Raw genomic sequence first — 19,515 nt, 5'->3', positions numbered from 1 at the left:
AACATTTTGGTCGTCGTCGGGGTTAGTGTCGACCCCCAGATCCAGTTTGGTTTGGTGGCGACATTGCGAAATCTGGGATTGGCAAGCTTGATCATGAAACTTGCACCCAAGGTGCATGTCAAGTCGAGCCCATTGGCTCTAATAAAAACCCCACGTTTGATTGTAAAGGTTAGAGATACAGGCACCTTATGTTGTAAGCGTGATGCTATATGGAGAAGTGGTCTTTGTTCTCATTGCCGTTAGCTAGACCTGCAGCCAAAGATGCAGAAGGACCCTCTTTGGGTAACCCAGCTAAAAAGTCGGGACTTCAGGGACAATGCAAGGAAAGGCACGCAACCCCTACATTTATGTCACATTGCTAGCTAACGGCCACCATTCAATCATCACAAGGAGATCCGCGGGAACGATGCCCCTGCTCCAGACACATTTCAGATTGTGTGAAGGATCCGAGCTGATTCATGGAGTTACGCTCATACAAGATTACATCGGTTGAGCTACATCGAGCGTGCTTTATGTCCAGAGTGATGTAATCTCCTCTTTGACCGCAGCTCAGTCAAATCAGCTCGGATCAACCTACTTTAATCATGGAAATGAATGTCTAGAGCAGGGGCATCGTTCCCATGCAGTGGATCTCGCAACAATGATGATTGACAAAAGTGGCCGTTAGCCGCGTCACATGCCTGTCTTTGTAGATGATCCATAAAGTAATTATACATTAACCCTATCATTCATGCAACGTAGCTGTGTTACACAACACGACCCTCTGCATCTTTGCTCTCGTCAGGTCTGTTACTTTGCAATGAACAAAGACCACTCTTCATATAGCATCACGCTTACAAACATAAAGGTGCCTGTATCTCCGAACTTGGTTGGTCAAACGTGGGTTTTTAATAGAGCAACGGGCTCGGCTTGGCCGGAATACACCCTTCGTGTGAAAGTTTCACGTTCAATGTCGCAACTAGCCCAAAAAATATTTTTTGGTCGTCGTTGTCGAAGAGGTTGACCCCCAGATCCAGTTTGGCTGGTAGCGACATTGCGAAGTCTGGGGATTGGCAAGCTTGATCGTGAAACTGGCACCCAGGGTGAGTTGGCCAAGCCGAGCAATAATACTCTAATAAAACCCCACGTTTCATTGTAAAGTTTGGAGATACAGGCACCTTTATGTTTTTACTATGTTGTAAGCGTGATGCTATGAGAAGTGGTCTTTGTTCATTGTCAAGTAGGTGGACCCGGCAGAGCAAAAGATGCAGAGGGACCTCTTTTGGGTAACTCAGCTAAAAGTCAGGACTTCAGGGACAATGGCTGATATGTACACAACCGTCACTTTTATGTCATACAATGCAGCTAATAGCCACTTTATCCAATCAGCATTGTTGCGAAAACCACGATGGGAATGATGCTCCTGCTCCAGACATTCACCCATGATTCAAGTAACTTGATCCGAGCTGATTTGGTTGAGTTACTTGTCGAATCAAGGATTAATCAGCTGAGACATTCGAATGTATGCTGATGTATGCATTGATGTAATCTCTCTTTGACCGTAGCTCAGCCAACCAGCTCGGATCAAGATAATTGAATCATGGATATGAATGTCTGAAGGAGGAGCATCGTTCCATTATGATATATGGCAAAAGTTGGTATTGTGAGGAAATTGCTGTTAGCTCGCAATGTATGGACTATTGTCAATAGTATACAGTACCATCCTTCATCCTTCCAGTCATGCAAAGTAGCTGAGTTACACAAAGAGGTCCCTCTGCATCTTTTGCTCTGCCAGGTGCAGCTACTTGACAATGAACAAAGACCACTCTTATTACATAGCATCACGTTTGCCAGCATAAGGAAACACACAGTTCGTATCTCTAAATCCTTACAACCAAACGTAGGGGTCTTTAATAGAACAAAGCTGCTCGGCGGGTGAAAGCGATCTTGTGTCAAACTGCGAAGTCGATCGTGGCCGATCCCAGATTCACCCATTGTCGCTACCAGCCAAAAAATATTTTCGTCGTCGTCGAAAAAATTCAAGAGGTCGATCTACTTTGGCTGGTGGCGACATTGGGTGAATCTGGGATCGGCCACGATCGGCTTCATAGTTTGACACAAGATCGCTTTCACCCCGCCGAGCAGCCTTGTTCTATTAAAGACCCCACGTTTGATTGTAAAGTTTAGAGATACAGACACCTTTATGTTTTACATATGCTGTAAGCGTGATGCTATATGAAAAGAGGTCTTTGTTCATTGTGAAGTGGCTAGACCAGGATACAGCAAAAGATGCTCAGGGACGTGTTTCTGTAACACGGCTCATTTGCATGACTGGAACGGCCGATGCATCATGCTTTATGCACAAGTCATCATTGGCAGATAATAGCCTCTTCCTCCCATTCACCTTTGTTGCCAAATTTAATGCATGTGAACGATTCTACTGTTCCAGCCCATCATTCCCATCCTTCCACTTTCTTGATCCAAGAGGATTTGACCGAGTTACGCTTAAACACAGAAGTATCATCCAAAATCAGAAGAATCAAATTGGTAAGTTATTTGTAAACTACCAGCTAGCAGCCCTTTCCTCCCATTCACCATTGTTGCCCAAACTAATACATGTGAACGATTGTCCTGCTCCAGCCCAGAATGCCCATCCTTCAACTTTCTTGATCCGAGAGGATTTGAGTGAACAACGCTCTAACAAAGAAGTATCATTCATTCAGAAGATTCAAGTTAATTTCCGGTTCTTCCACTTCCACCTTCTTCCCTCTTCCTCTCATTCTCAACTGTTAACCCATTCGAGTATACAACTACCACCTACGAACGATTGTCCTGCTTTAACCCATCATGTCAATCCTACAGCTGCCTTGATCCGATTGCCTTTGACTGAATGGCAAGTGCATGGCGTGTACACAGCCCACTACAACACCCGCGTTTCTTGACACTGCACCTTCTCTTGTACATTCCTCTACCACGACCAATCATAACGACGTCCATTCAAGCAGCTGCCATTAGCTAGGCTCTTCGTCATTGTCTCGAGCAGCGTTCTTTACTTGCAGCAACGTGTCTTACAGCCTTTTCAAGCGAACAGCAGCTAGCCATTGCATAGAACAGCTTTATTTACGTGTAGCAACTTGCTTCAATACATACGACCTCTTATGGATATGGATATGGATATGGATATGGATATGGATATGAATGCTGGTTTGGTACAAGGGATCGAAGGAATCGGATATATACAATGCTTGGAAAAAGAGGGTATCCATTGTCAACGTGACCATCAAGCATTCGTACTGTATACGGTGTTTCCATGGCAGCTACTTCATCATCCTTTGCACAACCTGTCAACCATGTACATGCAACTCCACGTTTTGACCCACCATGATGCATATAATTCGCCACCATGCATCAAGCGCCATCTATTCATATTTGCACAATGCACGCCCAAAGGATTGAAATTTCCCATCACATCGAGTTATGCATTGTACTTTCCAATGTCGTGCCCAATTTACATACGGATATCCATGTTGTCTTGGTAGAAATATACATACAGTATGAGCGTGCATATATGCACATCACCCTTCGCGCTCGCAATGTCACCACCAATACGAATATTTTCGGGATCGACCAACTCACTGTAATGAATTGGATTAAGTGTGCGATATCAAACATTAGCAAGGAGACCAATACAAGGTTGTTGGAGGAAATCAAGGCTTTTATTTCATACAATGAGCAAAGTAACGAAGAAGTCGTTTCCGAGGAGACTACGTTACAAGAATCCATGACAACAAACTTGGAGCTTATTACCGACTCTTCGCGTCAACTTTGATGGAGACGTCCAGCTAGAAACCCAGTCAACGGATCCAATCAATGAAGAAGATGTCATTCAAGCATTCAACAAGCATCACGAGGAGGACATAGAACATCAAATCGAAGAAGAAGAAGCCCCATTGACACATGTGAGCCCTTCCTGCCATGGAGAACAAATTCGCTAATGGGATATTTAGATGAGTCTGGTGACTACAGCTCCTCCCTTGCACGCATCCTTCGTCTCTTTCGACAAGACATAGTTCGATGTTTACAAGACAATCATCATTGAGAGATTTCTTCGAAAGCGATTAGAATAAAGTATTATCAAGCCATTTAGACGCAATCAATGTATCCTCTATAATGTTGTAAAAAGCGGTGAAATTGCCGTTAACAGTGATGTGACAATTGACGCTATGAAAATTAAGTATTCCCTCCAAATGGGGTGACATTGGTGAGGGTGAAATTATAGGTCCGTGGCTTTAATGAGGATCTACTATATTTCTTGTGAATGATGTTGGATTAAAAGGCTACTTTAGCGAATACGGGATTGCATTGGTCAACCATTAATAAGTTTCCTCAGTGTAAGAGACGTTCCTTCCTTTGTGGGTTGGAGCTCGTTGTGCGTATACATGGGATGCATGGTACTATAGAAAGATAAAGTGTAGAAGTACATCCACTTGTGAATGCTGTGATAAAGGAAAAAGAGAGGAAGCGGGAGGGGTTGCTTGATTCATTGTGTCTTGAGCAAACACCGCATTCGATTGCATAGCGCACCATAGTCCATTAAGAAACCATCTATTGCTAACATCAGTAGCAATTCTTATTCTTCCGCCTTTTTCATGTCACCAATGATCATCCTTTGCTTCTGCAATATCGATCACATAGGCATGGTATGCTTGTCAGCAGGATGAGTTACATACAGTGGCCAGCTTTTGCTACTCAATTACATACCCTATTGAGCTTACGATGAATCAAAAGCGTCCATGATCGATTGCATTACTGTAAACGTGAGCACAGTTGTGGGTAAAATAAAAAGGGTCGACCTTAAAGTTGGTTTCTCCAGCAGTGAATACCTCCATCGAGCAATCAATTTATGGCATCAAAGTATCCAATGCACATTTTGAATTAGGTACATGTTATGCATTTACTGTAAAAGTTGAATGATACAAAAAGAACGAAGCTGTAGACAATAAGCTGATACTACCCTCTCATAACAAATGCTTCTATCGTCTCACAGGCTGAATACAATGCTTGCATATGAATTGGTATTGTCTTTAAAGAATGGTATCCACAGCCATCCTTTTATACATGGCAATGTACCACACACGTAATCTTTCACATTGAAAAGCATCGTGAGCACCCATTCCTAAAGCGAAAGTGTCAAGTTTTACATGACAATAGGCAAAACTAGCATGAAGCTGGTGTGTGCGTGCGGGGGAAGCAGGGGGGTTTTTTGGATGAGCTGAGATTTTTTTGGTTGTGCATAATAGTTTCTTGTGTGATGCAGGTCACTGCGCCCTCTTAATCTATCACGTTACCTTTTTGCATGTAAAAAGAGAGTTTCCCTTGGCCATGAGAAATTTCCCACCTCTTTCTTTTCTGTTCTTTTGATCATGATCAACCGTCCCAACCGCGTCATTCAAAATCAACGCCATTATCAAGCTCCTTCTCAAGTTCCCCTCTGGTTAAAAGGACCCCGTGACAGATTCGTCTCCACAGTGGTCTTTGGTGTCATTGGTGTTGGTGTTGTAGGTGCTCTTTGGGGCACTGTCAAGTATGGAACAACCGTTCTGGACCTTATTCAACATGACTAACGACTCTCTTTCTTCTTATTATAGGATGGCTAAAGGAGAGAAATAGACAACAACAACAACAATCACTCATTTTGTATACAAACGCAAAGTGTTTTTATATCACAACAATAATGAAATAGCCAACAACGCTGTTTGCCATATTCTTTAATGGAACCTAGTTGAAGAACTTTCTGTTGGGGGAATGGCCAAAGAGGGTAACACGGATTTGAGGCAACATCTATAGAAGAAAAAATATCGCGTGTTGATATGAGGATCATCCAAAGGTGGGGGGAGGGAGGGAGTGTCACTCTTGGATACATACCTCTTCCTTGACAATGTTTAAACGAGCCTCAAGAGTGTTGTCTACAACGATTCTGCCTTGCAATGCAGTAAGAACGATACCACCAGCACTACATGTAGTAAAAAAAAGGGGGTGGGTTACGCGTCAATTGCATCCGGTCTACTTTAAATGTTTCAGCATAGCTCCTTACTTACCTGGATGCAGGCAAATAATCTTCGCTGATGGTGAAGCTAGTCTCAGCCTTCATCACTTCTTGATACTTTTGAGAAGCACGTTCAGCAGCAAATTGGACAGCTTCGACATCGGCCTCTCGGCAACGCAAAGACACCTCTCGTTCCATAAGGGAGTATGCGCCCTGCAAGATGAGACCTTCCAACAAGGTTGCGTATTTCTCTTCATCGCTGGACACCTCAAAGATCTTTTCTCTGGTTGCTTCGAAAAGGGTATCCAAAGATTGTTGACGTTCTTGAAGCACTCGCAAACGAGCCTTGTTGATATGGTTGGATTGAGCACTACGTACATAGATGAGTATTCCCACTTTTTTTGGCATGCAGGTACACACACACGCACGCACAAACGTGCACACACACGTACATTTTCTTTTGCACTTCGGCTTGCTTCATCTTACGCTCAAACACAGCTTCAATGTTGAGAGATTCTTGACGCACGATCTTGGCCTATTTGGATACAATAAGATATCAACCGTCAGTGATGTAAGAGTATATACATACCTTTTCAATGTTGAATTCTTCATCGGCCTATTCGTCATAAAGGAAAATGACCGTTAGATATTCACCCCCATACGCCAAAATAGTTCCCCTCCTAATCAACCACACACCCCCTATCAACCCATAGCATGTTACCTACCTTGACCTTGATTTCTCTAGCCTTTTCAAGGGCCTCTTGCTTGATGAAGGCCACCTAAAAGAAAAAGCACAGCCGTCAGTTTAGCTCATTACTGCTTGGCCGGTATCAAAAGGAGGGTGTGAACTCGTACCATTTTCTTCATCTCATTAAAGACCTCATCTTCGTTCAAGGGTCGTACAGTAGTCATTGTGTCAAACTAGAGTGGTTCCATTAGTCAATAAGAGGGTGCATTTCGAGCGATGAGGGTGAACAACGTACCAGGTATCAAAGAGGACAAAAGAGAAAAAGTGGAATATCGCGAAACAAGACGCTGCAGGAGGTTCGTTTCAGCTACCAACGCCTTTTCGGACCTCGGATCCTATGACGACGGCGCTCGGAGGTGTAGCCTGAAACACACACCCACACACACTCTCACATAAACGCCTTCGCATAGCTTGAACAAGGTCGTATCCATGGCTGTCGTTGATTCTTTTGTCATCTTGCCATTCATTGTAGTAGTCTTTGAATACATAAACCAATCATTGATAAGGCTAAAATGAGTCGTTCTTTGTCTCCTCCTGCTATGTCACCCAAAAGAAATACATCAATAAAGAACAAGTAATGCGAGAATTTATTATTTGGGTTGCTGGACTCGATTATAAATGTATGCTGTAACCTGGTTATGGGTGGGATCCTTGATGCGTGTCAAGGCGTACACGACGTGCGCAAGGCTTTTCGGCTCAGGTCACGTGAACTAAGTCAATGATGAATGATGAATGATGAGATTCTTCTCCGCTGTCAACGCTGTGTTGCAGGCACCTTTGTTCTCCCGCTACTACAATGAGCACTCCCAGCAAGTTACGCATTCTTTGTCTCCATGGCATGGTACAAAACGGCACCATTTTCAGGAAAAAGACAGCTGTATTACGCAAAAAGCTCGACAAGATTGCCGATCTCGGTGAGTCTACAGGCCCATTGAGGAGGGGGGAAAGCGAATCGACCCAATGTCAGCATTGCTTACTGTTTACTACAGTCTATGTCACAGGGCCTCATCTTATTACTGACCCAAAGTATACGTCTGAAGCAGCTCGAGAAGCAGCAGCCGACCCTAATGCTAGTGAAGGTAATAATACTCTTGGATGATGGGCAATGGTCTTTGTATACTGATGATGCATATATAGAATTGAAACCTTATGGCTGGTGGTTCCCCATTTCGTCCTATCCTAATACCGAGGAGGGATATTATTCAGGGTTCAAGGAATCTGTAGAGTATCTCAAGGATGTCCTGGTGAAAGAGGTACAATTGTTTTCTTAATGATGATGAAGAAAAAGATGACGACTGACAACAAATCGATCATTATGCAGGGTCCCTTTGATGGTATCTTTGGTTTCTCACAAGGTAAAGCAAATGGAGGATTGGGTAGAAATGAAGGTTACACTAAATAGGGTCTTTTTTTTCAAGGTGCATGTCTTGCTGCTGTCATGGCCGAACTTTTGGAGAATCGTTCATTGATGCCTCATCTTGTTTCCCCTGAATTTGAACATCCGGCTTTTCGGTTTGCTATTGTGGCTGCTGGTTTCAAGCCTGAATCTCAAGATGCTACACAGAGCCTTTTCAAGGGCAAAATCAAGACACCAAGCATGCATCTCGTAGGCGAAGCTGATACATTGATTGTACCCGAAAGAATGTTGGCATTGGCTGATGTCTTTGAAGATCCCGTCATTTTCAAGCATCCAGGAGGGTAAGTAACAACAGCATGGATACACATACACAACACAACACTTTTTATTCATCATGATGCCTTTGTAGACATCTTGTTCCAACAAATGCTGCTAGTCGCAATGATATTCTCGCCTTTGTTTCCAAATTTTCCACATAGATAGATAGATACACTGTTTTAGAATTTGTCTTTTAATACATTTACCCCAATAGACTGTGTTAATACAGATTGATTGATAGACAAAAGGAAGATGGTTGCGTGTTTGAGTGAGTTGAGTGTCAATGTTGATATATAAGATGGAGGACAATGAGGGATGGGTGCGTGTGCGTAGTGTGTATATATATAAAAGTGTGTGAGTGTGTCGAATCACATGCATGTAGAAATGTTGAATGGTGGATTAAGCATCAGTTTTGGTGGTGGTGGTGGCGGCCTCTGACTTGGATGGTTGTTTCTTTGATGTGGGAGCAATGTAACCAGCACCAACGATGGGTTTAGCACCTCGTTCGACCATTTCAGTCTTGACAGGCAACTTGTAACTAGCAAGGCGGAAGGCTTCCTTTGCAATTTCTTTGCGCATACCAGAGACCTCGAAAATGATGCGGTTGAGAGGAACACGACAAGCCCAATATTCAAAGCTGCCTTTACCCTTGCCCATACGAACTTCATTGCCCTTGGTGGTCACGGGGATATCAGGGAATACACGCATCCACATCTGAGATCCTTTGACAGTCTTGAGCTTACGTCGAAGAGTGGTGAATACCGAAGTCAATTGTCGTCCGGTCAATCGTGCACCTTCCTTAATACGCAGGCCGTAATCGCCGAATTCAACGGTGGTGCCTTTGGTGGATCCACCAGTGGGAAGAGGGATCTTGCCCTTTTGCGACTTGCGATACTTTGTGCGTCGAGGTGAAAAGTTGGAAGCATAACGCACGGTGGTCATTGGAGCTGCGACTGCACGAGCGGGTGTTGAGACCGATACCATGGACGTTATCGAATTGACGGCATGCCACACATTGCGTTTATACAAGTTGCTGAACATTTTTAGGGTGCAAGAGAAAAAAGAACCTGTCGTATAAACAAATCCCATCAAACAACCCACCCACACCACCCACCTAACTCAGTTTCAACCCGACGTGACTCTTCCCATCCCGCCAACACCTCCCCTTTCTTCTCTCAATTGACACATTATGGAAATCGACCAAGACACCTCCTCCCCTTCTCCATTCCAAGACACAAACTATCGCACCTGGAAGAAGAATACTCCTTTCTTATACGACTTGCTTATCACTCATGGTCTCACATGGCCCAGTTTAACCTGCCAATGGTTTCCCGATGTCGAAAGGTACCACACGACCCAAACGCGACGCGATCCCAATACACGTGGCCATTAAGTAATTGTTGTCAATAGACGACCCGATCAGAACTACAAAGCACAACGTCTTTTACTGGGCACGCATACAAACGACAACGAGCCCAATTATCTCCAAATAGCCACTGTACAACTGCCCATCGATCTTGACAAGGTGGATACACGTAAATACGAAGAACATACCAATGGTAAGCATGAATCTCCATATCTCAAAGCGAGAGGATGCTAATAAAAGATCATCTTTTAGAGATTGGTGGCTATGGTGGATACAACGATGCCCATGTTCGAATTATACAAAAGATTGTGCATGAAGGCGAAGTGAATCGAGCACGATATCAATACGACAATCCCAATATCATCGCCACAAAGTCAAAATCAGGCAACGTCTATGTCTTCGATCGTACAACCTATGAGTCATTTCCCAAGGAACATGAGCCATTCAATCCTGCATTACGATTACAAGGTCATACAAAGGAAGGGTGAGTATTGACATTGGATCAACAAGAGAGAGAGAGAGGGAGAGATCATGCGTATTGATCATGATGATGGAAGATAGGTATGCATTGGAATGGAATCCACATAGTACACGTTCAAGTCATGTCCTGAGTGGTGGTTTCGATGGCTTAATATGTGAATGGTAAGCGTGTTGTGATGGATTGGATGAGGGTAGGCCATTCATAAGAGTGTATATACCAGGGACATTGCAGCTGCATCCAAAGAAAAACGTACATTACAACCATCACGGACCTATTGTGGACACACGGCGGGTGTGGAGGCAAGTCTTTCCATTCAATCACTTTTTTTTATCAGCTGACGTTACGTTTAGGATATTGCATGGAATTGGCGACATGATTCTATATTTGCATCAGCAGGCGATGATCGGCAAATGATGATGTAAGTGGCATCGGCTCTATATATATAAAGGAGAAAAAGATGACTGATACGGATCATACACAAGATGGGATACACGAGATGAAGCGGGTGGCAAAGCTATTCACAATGTACGCGCTCATGCAGCCGAAGTCAATTGCGTTTCGTTTTCTCCTGGCAGTGAATGGATATTGGCCACTGGATCTTCCGATAAGGCAAGTAATGACGACGAGGATTCTAGATGATGGCCACAGAAGAAGAATAACCCTATTTTGCAATAGACCGTGGCACTGTGGGATTTGAGAAACCTCAAGGCAAAAATTCACGTCATGCAACATCACAAGGAAGAAGTCTATCACCTTGCATGGTCACCACATCACGAGACAATTCTAGCAACAGCCGGTAGTGACCGACAAGTATTGGTGTGGGACGTGGCACGGATCGGTGACGATAAACCTATATCTGGCGATGGCCCTCCTGAATTATTGGTGAGTGATAGTTAGTGCGTTGATGCCAATCAAAACATCCTAATCATCTTTTTTTGGGGTGTAGTTTATTCATGCGGGCCATATTGGCGGCATTGCTGATTTCGGGTGGAATCCTGCTGAACCATGGTCTTTGGCAAGTGCGGATGAGGACAATACACTTCACGTGTGGCAAATGGTAAGCTCCATTGTGGATGATTCATATTGGCTTATTGGGGGTAACACGGCTTTTTTAGGCACGCACTATCTATGGTCACGAGCAGCAATGAAACAATGGATAGCCCTTTGTCTATAGTGTTGTTGTTGATTATCGATAAAAAGTTACCTGTACAGCTCTGAGATCTTGGATGATGAGTCAGCCTTGTGAAAATACACACATAAACACTCATGCCAGAACAACATTTATTTTATTCGAGAATCAACCTAACCCGCGACATCTGATAATGTGCCTCCAACAACATTTATTTGTCCAACAAATCGGGTGTATATGCAGATTCCCGTGACCTATTCATCGTCGATCGGGATACCCGAAAAAGCCAGTCGACCCTGTACAACGTATCTCTACCCTTCGTCACATGCCTGGATGGGTGCCAACACGGGCAATTGCCATGGACCATTCTTCGCATGAAACCCTCATTCCCTCTTTCTCTCTCTTTGCGGATTGAGCAACATTTATTGGTGGGAAAAGGGGGGGCCTACGTGGATAAAGTGTGCGTGTGTGTAATGCGTGTATGCACGTGGTTGTGTCTATGGCAGCAGCAGCAGGAGGAGCAGCAGCAGCAGCAGCACTGCCATCTTTTTTTTTTCTTTTCCCTCCGATTGAGAAGGTTTAGATGCCATAAACTAAGATCAGCGGTATGTACATAATGCACATTCTCGCACGGGCTCTATTTACATACTCTTTTTGTGTGTATATCAACATCGTATCATTCAACCCTATGGTGTACAACTCAACATGATCACCGACGATAAAGAGAAGAATAGCGTACATGGCAAGAAAAAGAAATTCCTTATTATCTAGATTCATTCTACCTTTCGTTTTCATATGATACAAGTAGAATAAGAGAGAGGAAAAGAGACCCCGGGTTCCCGATAGGCACAGCCGATGAAGTGAGTTATCTCTCGGATGGTGGTCTCCGCGATGAACAATGATAATAATGCCATGATTGCGGGGATGAAATAGATAGGTCATGCATTCAACAAAATGGCTGTGTGTGTGTGTGTGTGTGTGTGTATGGATAACCTAGAGCATTCTTGATTGTTGCACACATAATAGACCCGCATCTATCCGCTGTGCACGTGCCAACAAGCGTAAAGTGGAAAAAGTGAGAGCGTAAGACGAAGCATCAATGTTACCTGTGGAGCTTGGCTTCCGCCAATCATGCGAGCATTGTCAGTGGGTCACCCCTTTTGCGTTACTCAGGACGACATTGCAAAAGAAAAGGGCGGTTCCTCCCTTAAAAGGTATTCCCCTTGGATTTCGAGTGATCAGTTGAGCACGTTATATGAGTGGTGCTTCTAGTACAACTGATCATGAATGATCGCCGAAGATTCTAGCTGTGTGTGAGTGTGTATATATATTACAAATGCACATGCACAACCATGTTTTCTTGTTGTCATTTAAAGCAGCAATGATGTATAGAACGCATTACATGCGATATGAAAAGAATGGGAGAGTACAAAAAAGTAACGCGTTTCAGGCATTGGCAACTTGTGGAATAATCAACGGGGTTCATGATGATGATGTTGATAATGATGAGGGTGCACAGTGAATGAAATAGTAGGTATAGGGCCATTGATAAGATTCGACCAAAGACCAATGATTTCTCACGATGGGAATAATGTGATTGGATCATGCGCACGTCCAGGATGAAGCAAAGCGTACACACACAGAGCAACCAGGTAACCCACTGTGCAACCTCGGCAAGCATTTTTGTATATAACACTTTGTGCTTTTTGTTCTCTCTCATGTCTCCCCAAGCAACTGCAGCTTGTTTTTTCTTTCGTTTTTCCCTCACTTTCACACACAAAGACGCATAACATAATGACGGTCAGCAATATCCGTAATCATCCTTACACCTTTGAACATGCACTGCAGCACTCGAGTGACTATACACCACCCCATCAAGTAAATCGACAGCAGCAGCGAACAGGCTATTTTACATGGCTTGTATTTATGCAAGTCAAATGGGTACCATTTGATGCTACCAATCAAACCAAGCTGGAGCAAACACTGAACCTTGGAGGAACGTTTGTGGATATTGAGGATTCCCACTTTCCAGGGGTGAAGCGTGTAAGGGCCTTTCCAAAGTCAAACTATATCTCTTACCTTGGAGTCAAATATCGCTTATCGCGAGTGATGCAGCCGGATGCTTGGATTGATCCTGCTCCAACAGAAGAACCTGTCTCTTCAGGTTTGGAAGATCCTTCATCCATTGGCTATCGTCTTTTGCCTTCTCCATTTTCTTCCTCATCAAAATCGCCACCACTGCTAACCCCACCACGCGACCAAACCACTGCTGCTACTGCCGTTGTTGCTTCTAATAGTAATACTACCTCTACTACCACTACTACCAATGCTGCAACAGGCTATTATTATTATGAACCAATAGCTGCACCAATAACATCGCATGTTTCTTGATCCATTCCACACACGCACATTCACCTCTCCCCCTTCTCCTCTTCTTCACATTACAAAAAGAGAAAACCAGTCGCTGTATATAACATCCACACAATACCACTACTACCATCCCCCCCACATGCACACACTCACACACAATCAACAACAACAACAACATTTATGCACACTAGCTGTAGTAATATTCTTGTTGGGCAGAAGAAAGAATAGTGTCTCTCAATCAATCAATCAATCAATCAATCAATCACATGAATCATTTTCTCTTTTTATCAACCAGCAATTTCGTCGCTATCCTCTTTCTTTTCTATTGTTTCTATGACAAAGTCTATTCCAACAAAGCAATCCGCCGATCGTGCTGAATTCTTATACCATGCCAGCCATTTACTCTTTGCAACATGTCCCCAGCTATCACGCTTCTACATGAGTGAATTCCAGCAAAGTCTACGTCAACAAGAGACCAAAGCAGCCAAAGCCATTGCACGTCAAATGTGTGCTCGATGTGGTCAGATCTTTGTATCGGGATTGAACGCAAGCGTAGTGTTGAAAACAACCAAACGATATCGACATGGTATCCAAAAGAGCAATCGACACCGTAACCAGCTTGTCTATAAATGTAATGCATGTCAACATGAAAAATGGCTGCAAGGTTCAGCGCGAGATATACCAAAAGCATCATTGTTATCGGATGATACAAAGCAAGCAGCATCCATTGTTCATGCATCCCCAGCAGCAGCAGCAGCAGCAGCAACGACGACCACGACGACGAGTAACAAGAAACCACAGCAACAACAACAACAAAAGCAACCTGCAGCACCCTCACCCCCAGCAACGGGAAAGAAGAAAAAGAACAAAAAGAACAATCTTCAAGCATTGATCGCTAGCCGTAAACAGAATGAAACCAAATCATCGTCTGGATTTGGGTTAGATGATTTTTTATCTTCATTGTAACCTTTTTCATACTACATAGTACACGCATATAAAAGAATTCATAGTGCTGCTGCCATTGTATAAATTACATAAGACTTGTTTTCAAACGAAGGGTGATAACAAAAGAATATACACAGAGAAAAGAGAAGAAAAAAGGAGACTACATATGTTCACTTTGTACTATCATTGAAGGATGATGAGGATGATGACGGCACATTGCAAGTAGGATAAGGATCATTGAGAAGCCAATAGGGATACCCCGTTCGAGCAGGTGGTGTGGGGGGTGGTGCTGGTGCTGGTGGAGCTACTGTGGATGATGGAGAATCTGATCTACGTCGTTTTCGTCTGGATCGTTTATGTGGTTTACCTACAGAACGTGCTATTCATGGTTGTTGAGATTGCATCATCATCATCATTTTCTTTGTTGTCATCCTTACCCGCTGTTTCATGTTTCTCCCTAAAATCATTCAGGTACTGCTCATATTGCTAGCAAAGAGTAGAACACAATCATCAATACGAAGGAGACAAAGAGACAAAGACGCGCAAGGAGAACACTTACCCTGTATTCTTGTGTGTTTTTGTATTGTGCCAAGGCCGCTTTGTATTCATCCTTTGCCTGCTGTGCTTGTCTTTCATACACTTGTTTCTCAGGGGTATCAAGAGATTTCCAGCGCACGCCGGCGATCTTTGCAAATGCAGGAAATGACAAGTTTTCATTCTTGAGCTCGGCTCGAAGATAGTTGCAAAACATGACATAAGCAGAAGGTGGCTTGATAGGCGCATTCTTGTCTGGAGTAGGATGTCGCTCGTATTTTCTTTTCCAACATCGAGTAACGTTTTCACTTGTAATCGTATCATCTTCGGCAGACGACATGCTACTACTTTGTGCACCAGAGACTGAACTAATGGATGCGTGATGGCTCATAATCACAGGTTGTTGTTGAGAGGGTCGTGGATGGTGATGGTCGTCGTCATGGTGATCATCGTCGTCAGGTATATCTATAAAGGAGGATGAATACATAAAACATGATGATGAGATAAGCAAAGAAGAGAAAAACGTATGTACCATGGGATTTATCGGGAATAACTGTATTGATAGCAAAGGAAGATATGAGAGGAGCGTTTCGAGCATTGCTGATGGCACGTTGAAGTAGCTATAGAGACGATACAAGGAGAGAACGAGAAATCGAGAAATACATGGACATGAAAGAGAGACTGCATATAAGCCAAGGAATCTGGATACAATATACTCGTCAACAATCCCAACATACACGTCGATGACCGCGCTTTACACCCATCTGCTCAAGGTCCAGTTCCGTCACCTCGAATAACTAAAAAAGACATCTTGTGTCAGCCGTATGCTCCCATAGAGGATATAGAAGATGTGCTCTTACCGCTTCCAGTTGATCAAATCCTTCATCAATAAACGTCGAATAATATTGCTGAAGGTCACATTTGGCTAAAAAAGCACCCACCTGACGATGTCCTTGTGTGTCGTCGTTGTCGTTGCCTTGACCATCCAATACAGCTGAGCTCGTGGAAATAATAGGTTGCATAGGGTAGGGCTAGTCCAAGTAGTCGTATCCAAGTTGGCTAGCGTGCATAAACCGAGATACACTGAGATCGTTTTCGCACAGGGCAAAATGCCCACACACACACACACACAATAAAAAGGAAAAGGAGTGCAGATGCCGGTATCAAGTAGATAGGCTGTGCCAAAGTACAAGATCAGTCCAACTGGAAATCACCATGGAAGAGATGCTTACCAATGAGGACACTGATTGAGTAATAAAAGTCCCAGTGTTTGAAGCTCTTTAAAGCGTATATACGAGCCCAGCTATTTGGTACAGGTAAAAGAAAAGAAAGCAGGCGGGACCATAATCCACACACAAATCTTTTTTGATATATGCATTTCGCGCGAAAAGTACAAGTGTTAAACGTGTGTGTGTGTATGTGCGTGTGTGTGAATGTATAAAGTAACATGTGTGTGTGTGGAGTATGTATATGAAGAACATGGTAGAACCCTAAACCGATACAGTGGGACAGGTCGTTGTCAATGCAGCACGCATTGTGTGTTGTGTTGCGCAAAACCTCCAATACAATTGCTATTGCATGAAACATGCTCATCACTCGTTCAATTCATGCACTTGTTCATGCTTGTCGCTATTCTTTCTTCATGGACCATCCACACCACCACCCCCTTTAAACATACCAGCTTTTTGGATAAAACCTTCTCTTTTTTAAAATGGTCGCCCCGGCAACCAGGCTGCATGGCAACAACAATGTACAGCAGCATCCTACATACTTGTTACTGCACATGCATGTTTCAATATTACGTATGTATGTATTCATGTCATTCCATAACTTTTTGTTTGCACAGACGCCCTCCCCTTTTCTTAATATTGCAGTTGGTGTTAGGTGTCATAGCGCCCTAGAGATTTTTGCAAAGAAGGAGGTTTCCATAGCTTCGATAGAAACATCTAGCTTGTAGGATGATGTGTGTGTATATGGATACGTGTTTGTGAATCTCTCCTCCTCCTTCATGAAAGCAAGTCAAACACCTGATCAGTGTCTTGATCACGTTCCAAGTGGAATAAGCAACGCATCGTGGTGACCTTTTTTGGGAGAACCCTTATGTACGTACGTACCAAGGGCACACGTACGTATACATTTTACCCCTGACGTGCTGATACCATCAGGTCGTTACTTTAATCATTGGTTGTGGAGAAGATCTCACCCCACCAACAAAAAGGTAAATGGGCTTGTGCTGCTGATTTTGATTATGCGTGCGTGTGTGTATAGGTGTGAGTGTGCTTCAGGGCAGCAGCACACTTGGCACCTGCCTGTCACGTCAACAATTACTACTCCATCGATTATTACTTTGGATTGTGCTTCTGGTCATCGATCAACATACGCTTTCTCCTGATGGTCCTCCACATGTTCACTACTCCTACTCGTGCTTGTTCGTTGATGATAATAATGAGAGAGGTTGTAGAGAGAGAGGGATGCTGCTCCGGTACACCTTCCCCGATCAACAAACCTTTATTTCAACGCATAGTCGTATTCGCTTTTGTTTTTCGATCCTTCTTTTTACACACGGAGCATCGTCTCTCACTTTTTTTTTGCTTCACTTGCAAACTTCATTTTACTAAATTTTCTTGTTTGACATGACTACCGTCAATATTCATCCTGGCCATGTACTGCAGCAGCAACAACAACAACAACAGCAAGGCGTGCTAAGCTATACGGATTTGCTGTGCTCTCAAGCAAATTTCACCTCGTCGTCTTACGACAATGACTTTTCATCACTTCTCAGCTACGATGGTGGTGATGGCTCTACTACTACTACCACCACTGGTGTTGCAAGTGCTACCCAACATACTACCACAATGGCCGAAACTTGTTCTATTGCACCTATTGCAGCAACCATGACCACTTGCGCAGCCATTCCATCATCCGCCTCTGGTAGTAACATTCTCGAGGCACCCTTTTCTCCTATTACTCCAATCATGCATCCATTATACTTTCAACAACAGCAGCAGCAACAACAACAATCAACACAACCACAGGAATGTAATACGTCGTTTGTTGGTCCATATGGAAACACATACATGTCGCATGAATCGTTTGGCCCATACGTTTTGGATGAATACGGTGCAGAAGATACAACAACAGCTGCAATGCATCAGCAGCAGCAGCAGCAACAAGAGTCACTTTATTCCTCATCCTCAGCTCCCCCTCCTTTGATGCCATTGACACTACCCTTTAAACATGTGGAACATACATCCCAGCAGCAACAACATACCTCAAACAATTATGCGATCGCTGCTCCCACTAATAACAACAATGGCAAAAAGAGTATTTCTCCACCAGCAACAGCAACAACAACACAACCACGTTCACGTGGGCGACGCGTATCCAGTGTACCTACTCAAGGTGAACGCATGTTTGTATGTCAAACAGAAGGCTGTGGTAAAGTCTTCAAGCGCTCTGAGCACTTGAAACGCCATACTCGTTCCATTCACACACTAGAAAAACGTAAGCGGATATCAGCAAACACAAAAAGATGATACTTACGTTACGTTGATAGCATTTGAATGTCCATATCAAAACTGCCACAAGAGGTTTTCACGATCCGATAACTTGAATCAACATATACGCATCCACCGACATAATCATGCAAGCATTAAAAAGGAAAAGAAATCAGCTCCTACTACTACGCAATCATCTTCTACGACATCACCATCATTATCCCTTGATCCATATCATTTCCCTAGCAGTAATTTTTGCACCGTATAAGGCATCTCTCACGTACGTCATTCATCCATTCTTCGTATCACACATTCGCACACGCACACGCACACACACACACATAATTCTACAAACAAGCACACTTCAATCAACACACGCACTCACGTACACACATTTTCTACTCTTATTCAACTCTTATTCCTTTTTTTCCATGCTCAAGTATTTCACCCCACTACTTTTTCATCATACGAAAGCACCTTTTATTTAAGTTCTTCCAAAACAGCATGCTTTTTTCTATGTCCTTCATCATCTTTTTCTATTACTGTCCGAGCTTATTTAAAGACTCGAAACCTCTCTGTAGAATCCAACAGTGAATGTAGAAAGATAATTTGTTTCTTGCCCAAAGATGTTGCTTTCTCTTTATATCAGTGATGATGATTGTGCTTGGTGGTGTGAGATGGTCGTGGAGATATGATAGATTGCATTTATCTATATCACATGATATTCTTTACTGTGAAGGGGAGC

General features: G+C 43.4%; 9 protein-coding genes across 9 annotated transcripts; 6 read left to right on the top strand and 3 right to left on the bottom strand.

The window, feature by feature from the left end:
* Positions 1-5,402: 5,402 nt before the first annotated feature.
* Positions 5,403-5,649, top strand: O0I10_005633 (uncharacterized protein; the record flags this gene model as incomplete). Its single annotated transcript, XM_058485671.1, has 2 exons — positions 5,403-5,563; positions 5,628-5,649. The coding sequence occupies 2 exons, from the start codon at positions 5,403-5,405 to the stop codon at positions 5,647-5,649; spliced, it is 183 nt and encodes a 60-aa protein (XP_058343506.1).
* Positions 5,650-5,757: 108 nt separating this feature from the next.
* Positions 5,758-6,937, bottom strand: O0I10_005632 (uncharacterized protein; the record flags this gene model as incomplete). Its single annotated transcript, XM_058485670.1, has 7 exons — positions 5,758-5,820; positions 5,905-5,992; positions 6,078-6,395; positions 6,478-6,560; positions 6,615-6,641; positions 6,751-6,804; positions 6,881-6,937. 7 exons carry the CDS (start codon positions 6,935-6,937, stop codon positions 5,758-5,760), a joined length of 690 nt encoding a protein of 229 aa, XP_058343505.1.
* Positions 6,938-7,569: 632 nt separating this feature from the next.
* On the top strand, positions 7,570-8,609 carry O0I10_005631 (uncharacterized protein; the record flags this gene model as incomplete). Its single annotated transcript, XM_058485669.1, has 6 exons — positions 7,570-7,687; positions 7,763-7,852; positions 7,911-8,026; positions 8,095-8,128; positions 8,192-8,471; positions 8,540-8,609. 6 exons carry the CDS (start codon positions 7,570-7,572, stop codon positions 8,607-8,609), a joined length of 708 nt encoding a protein of 235 aa, XP_058343504.1.
* A 238-nt stretch (positions 8,610-8,847) lies between these two features.
* On the bottom strand, positions 8,848-9,489 carry O0I10_005630 (ribosomal protein L16; the record flags this gene model as incomplete). The annotated part of the gene is made up of 1 exon (XM_058485668.1): positions 8,848-9,489. One exon carries the CDS (start codon positions 9,487-9,489, stop codon positions 8,848-8,850), a length of 642 nt encoding a protein of 213 aa, XP_058343503.1.
* A 148-nt stretch (positions 9,490-9,637) lies between these two features.
* O0I10_005629 (uncharacterized protein) lies at positions 9,638-11,443 on the top strand (the record flags this gene model as incomplete). Its single annotated transcript, XM_058485667.1, has 10 exons — positions 9,638-9,792; positions 9,859-10,007; positions 10,067-10,298; positions 10,376-10,456; positions 10,516-10,594; positions 10,646-10,713; positions 10,778-10,904; positions 10,971-11,177; positions 11,242-11,352; positions 11,411-11,443. The coding sequence occupies 10 exons, from the start codon at positions 9,638-9,640 to the stop codon at positions 11,441-11,443; spliced, it is 1,242 nt and encodes a 413-aa protein (XP_058343502.1).
* A 1,775-nt stretch (positions 11,444-13,218) lies between these two features.
* On the top strand, positions 13,219-13,815 carry O0I10_005628 (uncharacterized protein; the record flags this gene model as incomplete). Its single annotated transcript, XM_058485666.1, has 1 exon — positions 13,219-13,815. The coding sequence occupies one exon, from the start codon at positions 13,219-13,221 to the stop codon at positions 13,813-13,815; it is 597 nt and encodes a 198-aa protein (XP_058343501.1).
* A 312-nt stretch (positions 13,816-14,127) lies between these two features.
* On the top strand, positions 14,128-14,760 carry O0I10_005627 (uncharacterized protein; the record flags this gene model as incomplete). The annotated part of the gene is made up of 1 exon (XM_058485665.1): positions 14,128-14,760. One exon carries the CDS (start codon positions 14,128-14,130, stop codon positions 14,758-14,760), a length of 633 nt encoding a protein of 210 aa, XP_058343500.1.
* Positions 14,761-14,909: 149 nt separating this feature from the next.
* Positions 14,910-16,295, bottom strand: O0I10_005626 (uncharacterized protein; the record flags this gene model as incomplete). The annotated part of the gene is made up of 6 exons (XM_058485664.1): positions 14,910-15,118; positions 15,177-15,225; positions 15,299-15,738; positions 15,806-15,893; positions 16,011-16,070; positions 16,134-16,295. The coding sequence occupies 6 exons, from the start codon at positions 16,293-16,295 to the stop codon at positions 14,910-14,912; spliced, it is 1,008 nt and encodes a 335-aa protein (XP_058343499.1).
* A 1,611-nt stretch (positions 16,296-17,906) lies between these two features.
* Positions 17,907-19,038, top strand: O0I10_005625 (uncharacterized protein; the record flags this gene model as incomplete). The annotated part of the gene is made up of 2 exons (XM_058485663.1): positions 17,907-18,777; positions 18,830-19,038. The coding sequence occupies 2 exons, from the start codon at positions 17,907-17,909 to the stop codon at positions 19,036-19,038; spliced, it is 1,080 nt and encodes a 359-aa protein (XP_058343498.1).
* Between the last annotated feature and the right edge of the window lie 477 nt (positions 19,039-19,515).

This window comes from Lichtheimia ornata, assembly GCF_029851405.1.
Source record: "Lichtheimia ornata isolate CBS 291.66 chromosome Unknown scaffold00023, whole genome shotgun sequence".
NCBI lineage: Eukaryota > Fungi > Mucoromycota > Mucoromycetes > Mucorales > Lichtheimiaceae > Lichtheimia > Lichtheimia ornata.
The sequence above is the reverse complement of the archived record's forward strand: the minus strand, read 5'-3'. Positions and strand labels throughout refer to the sequence as shown.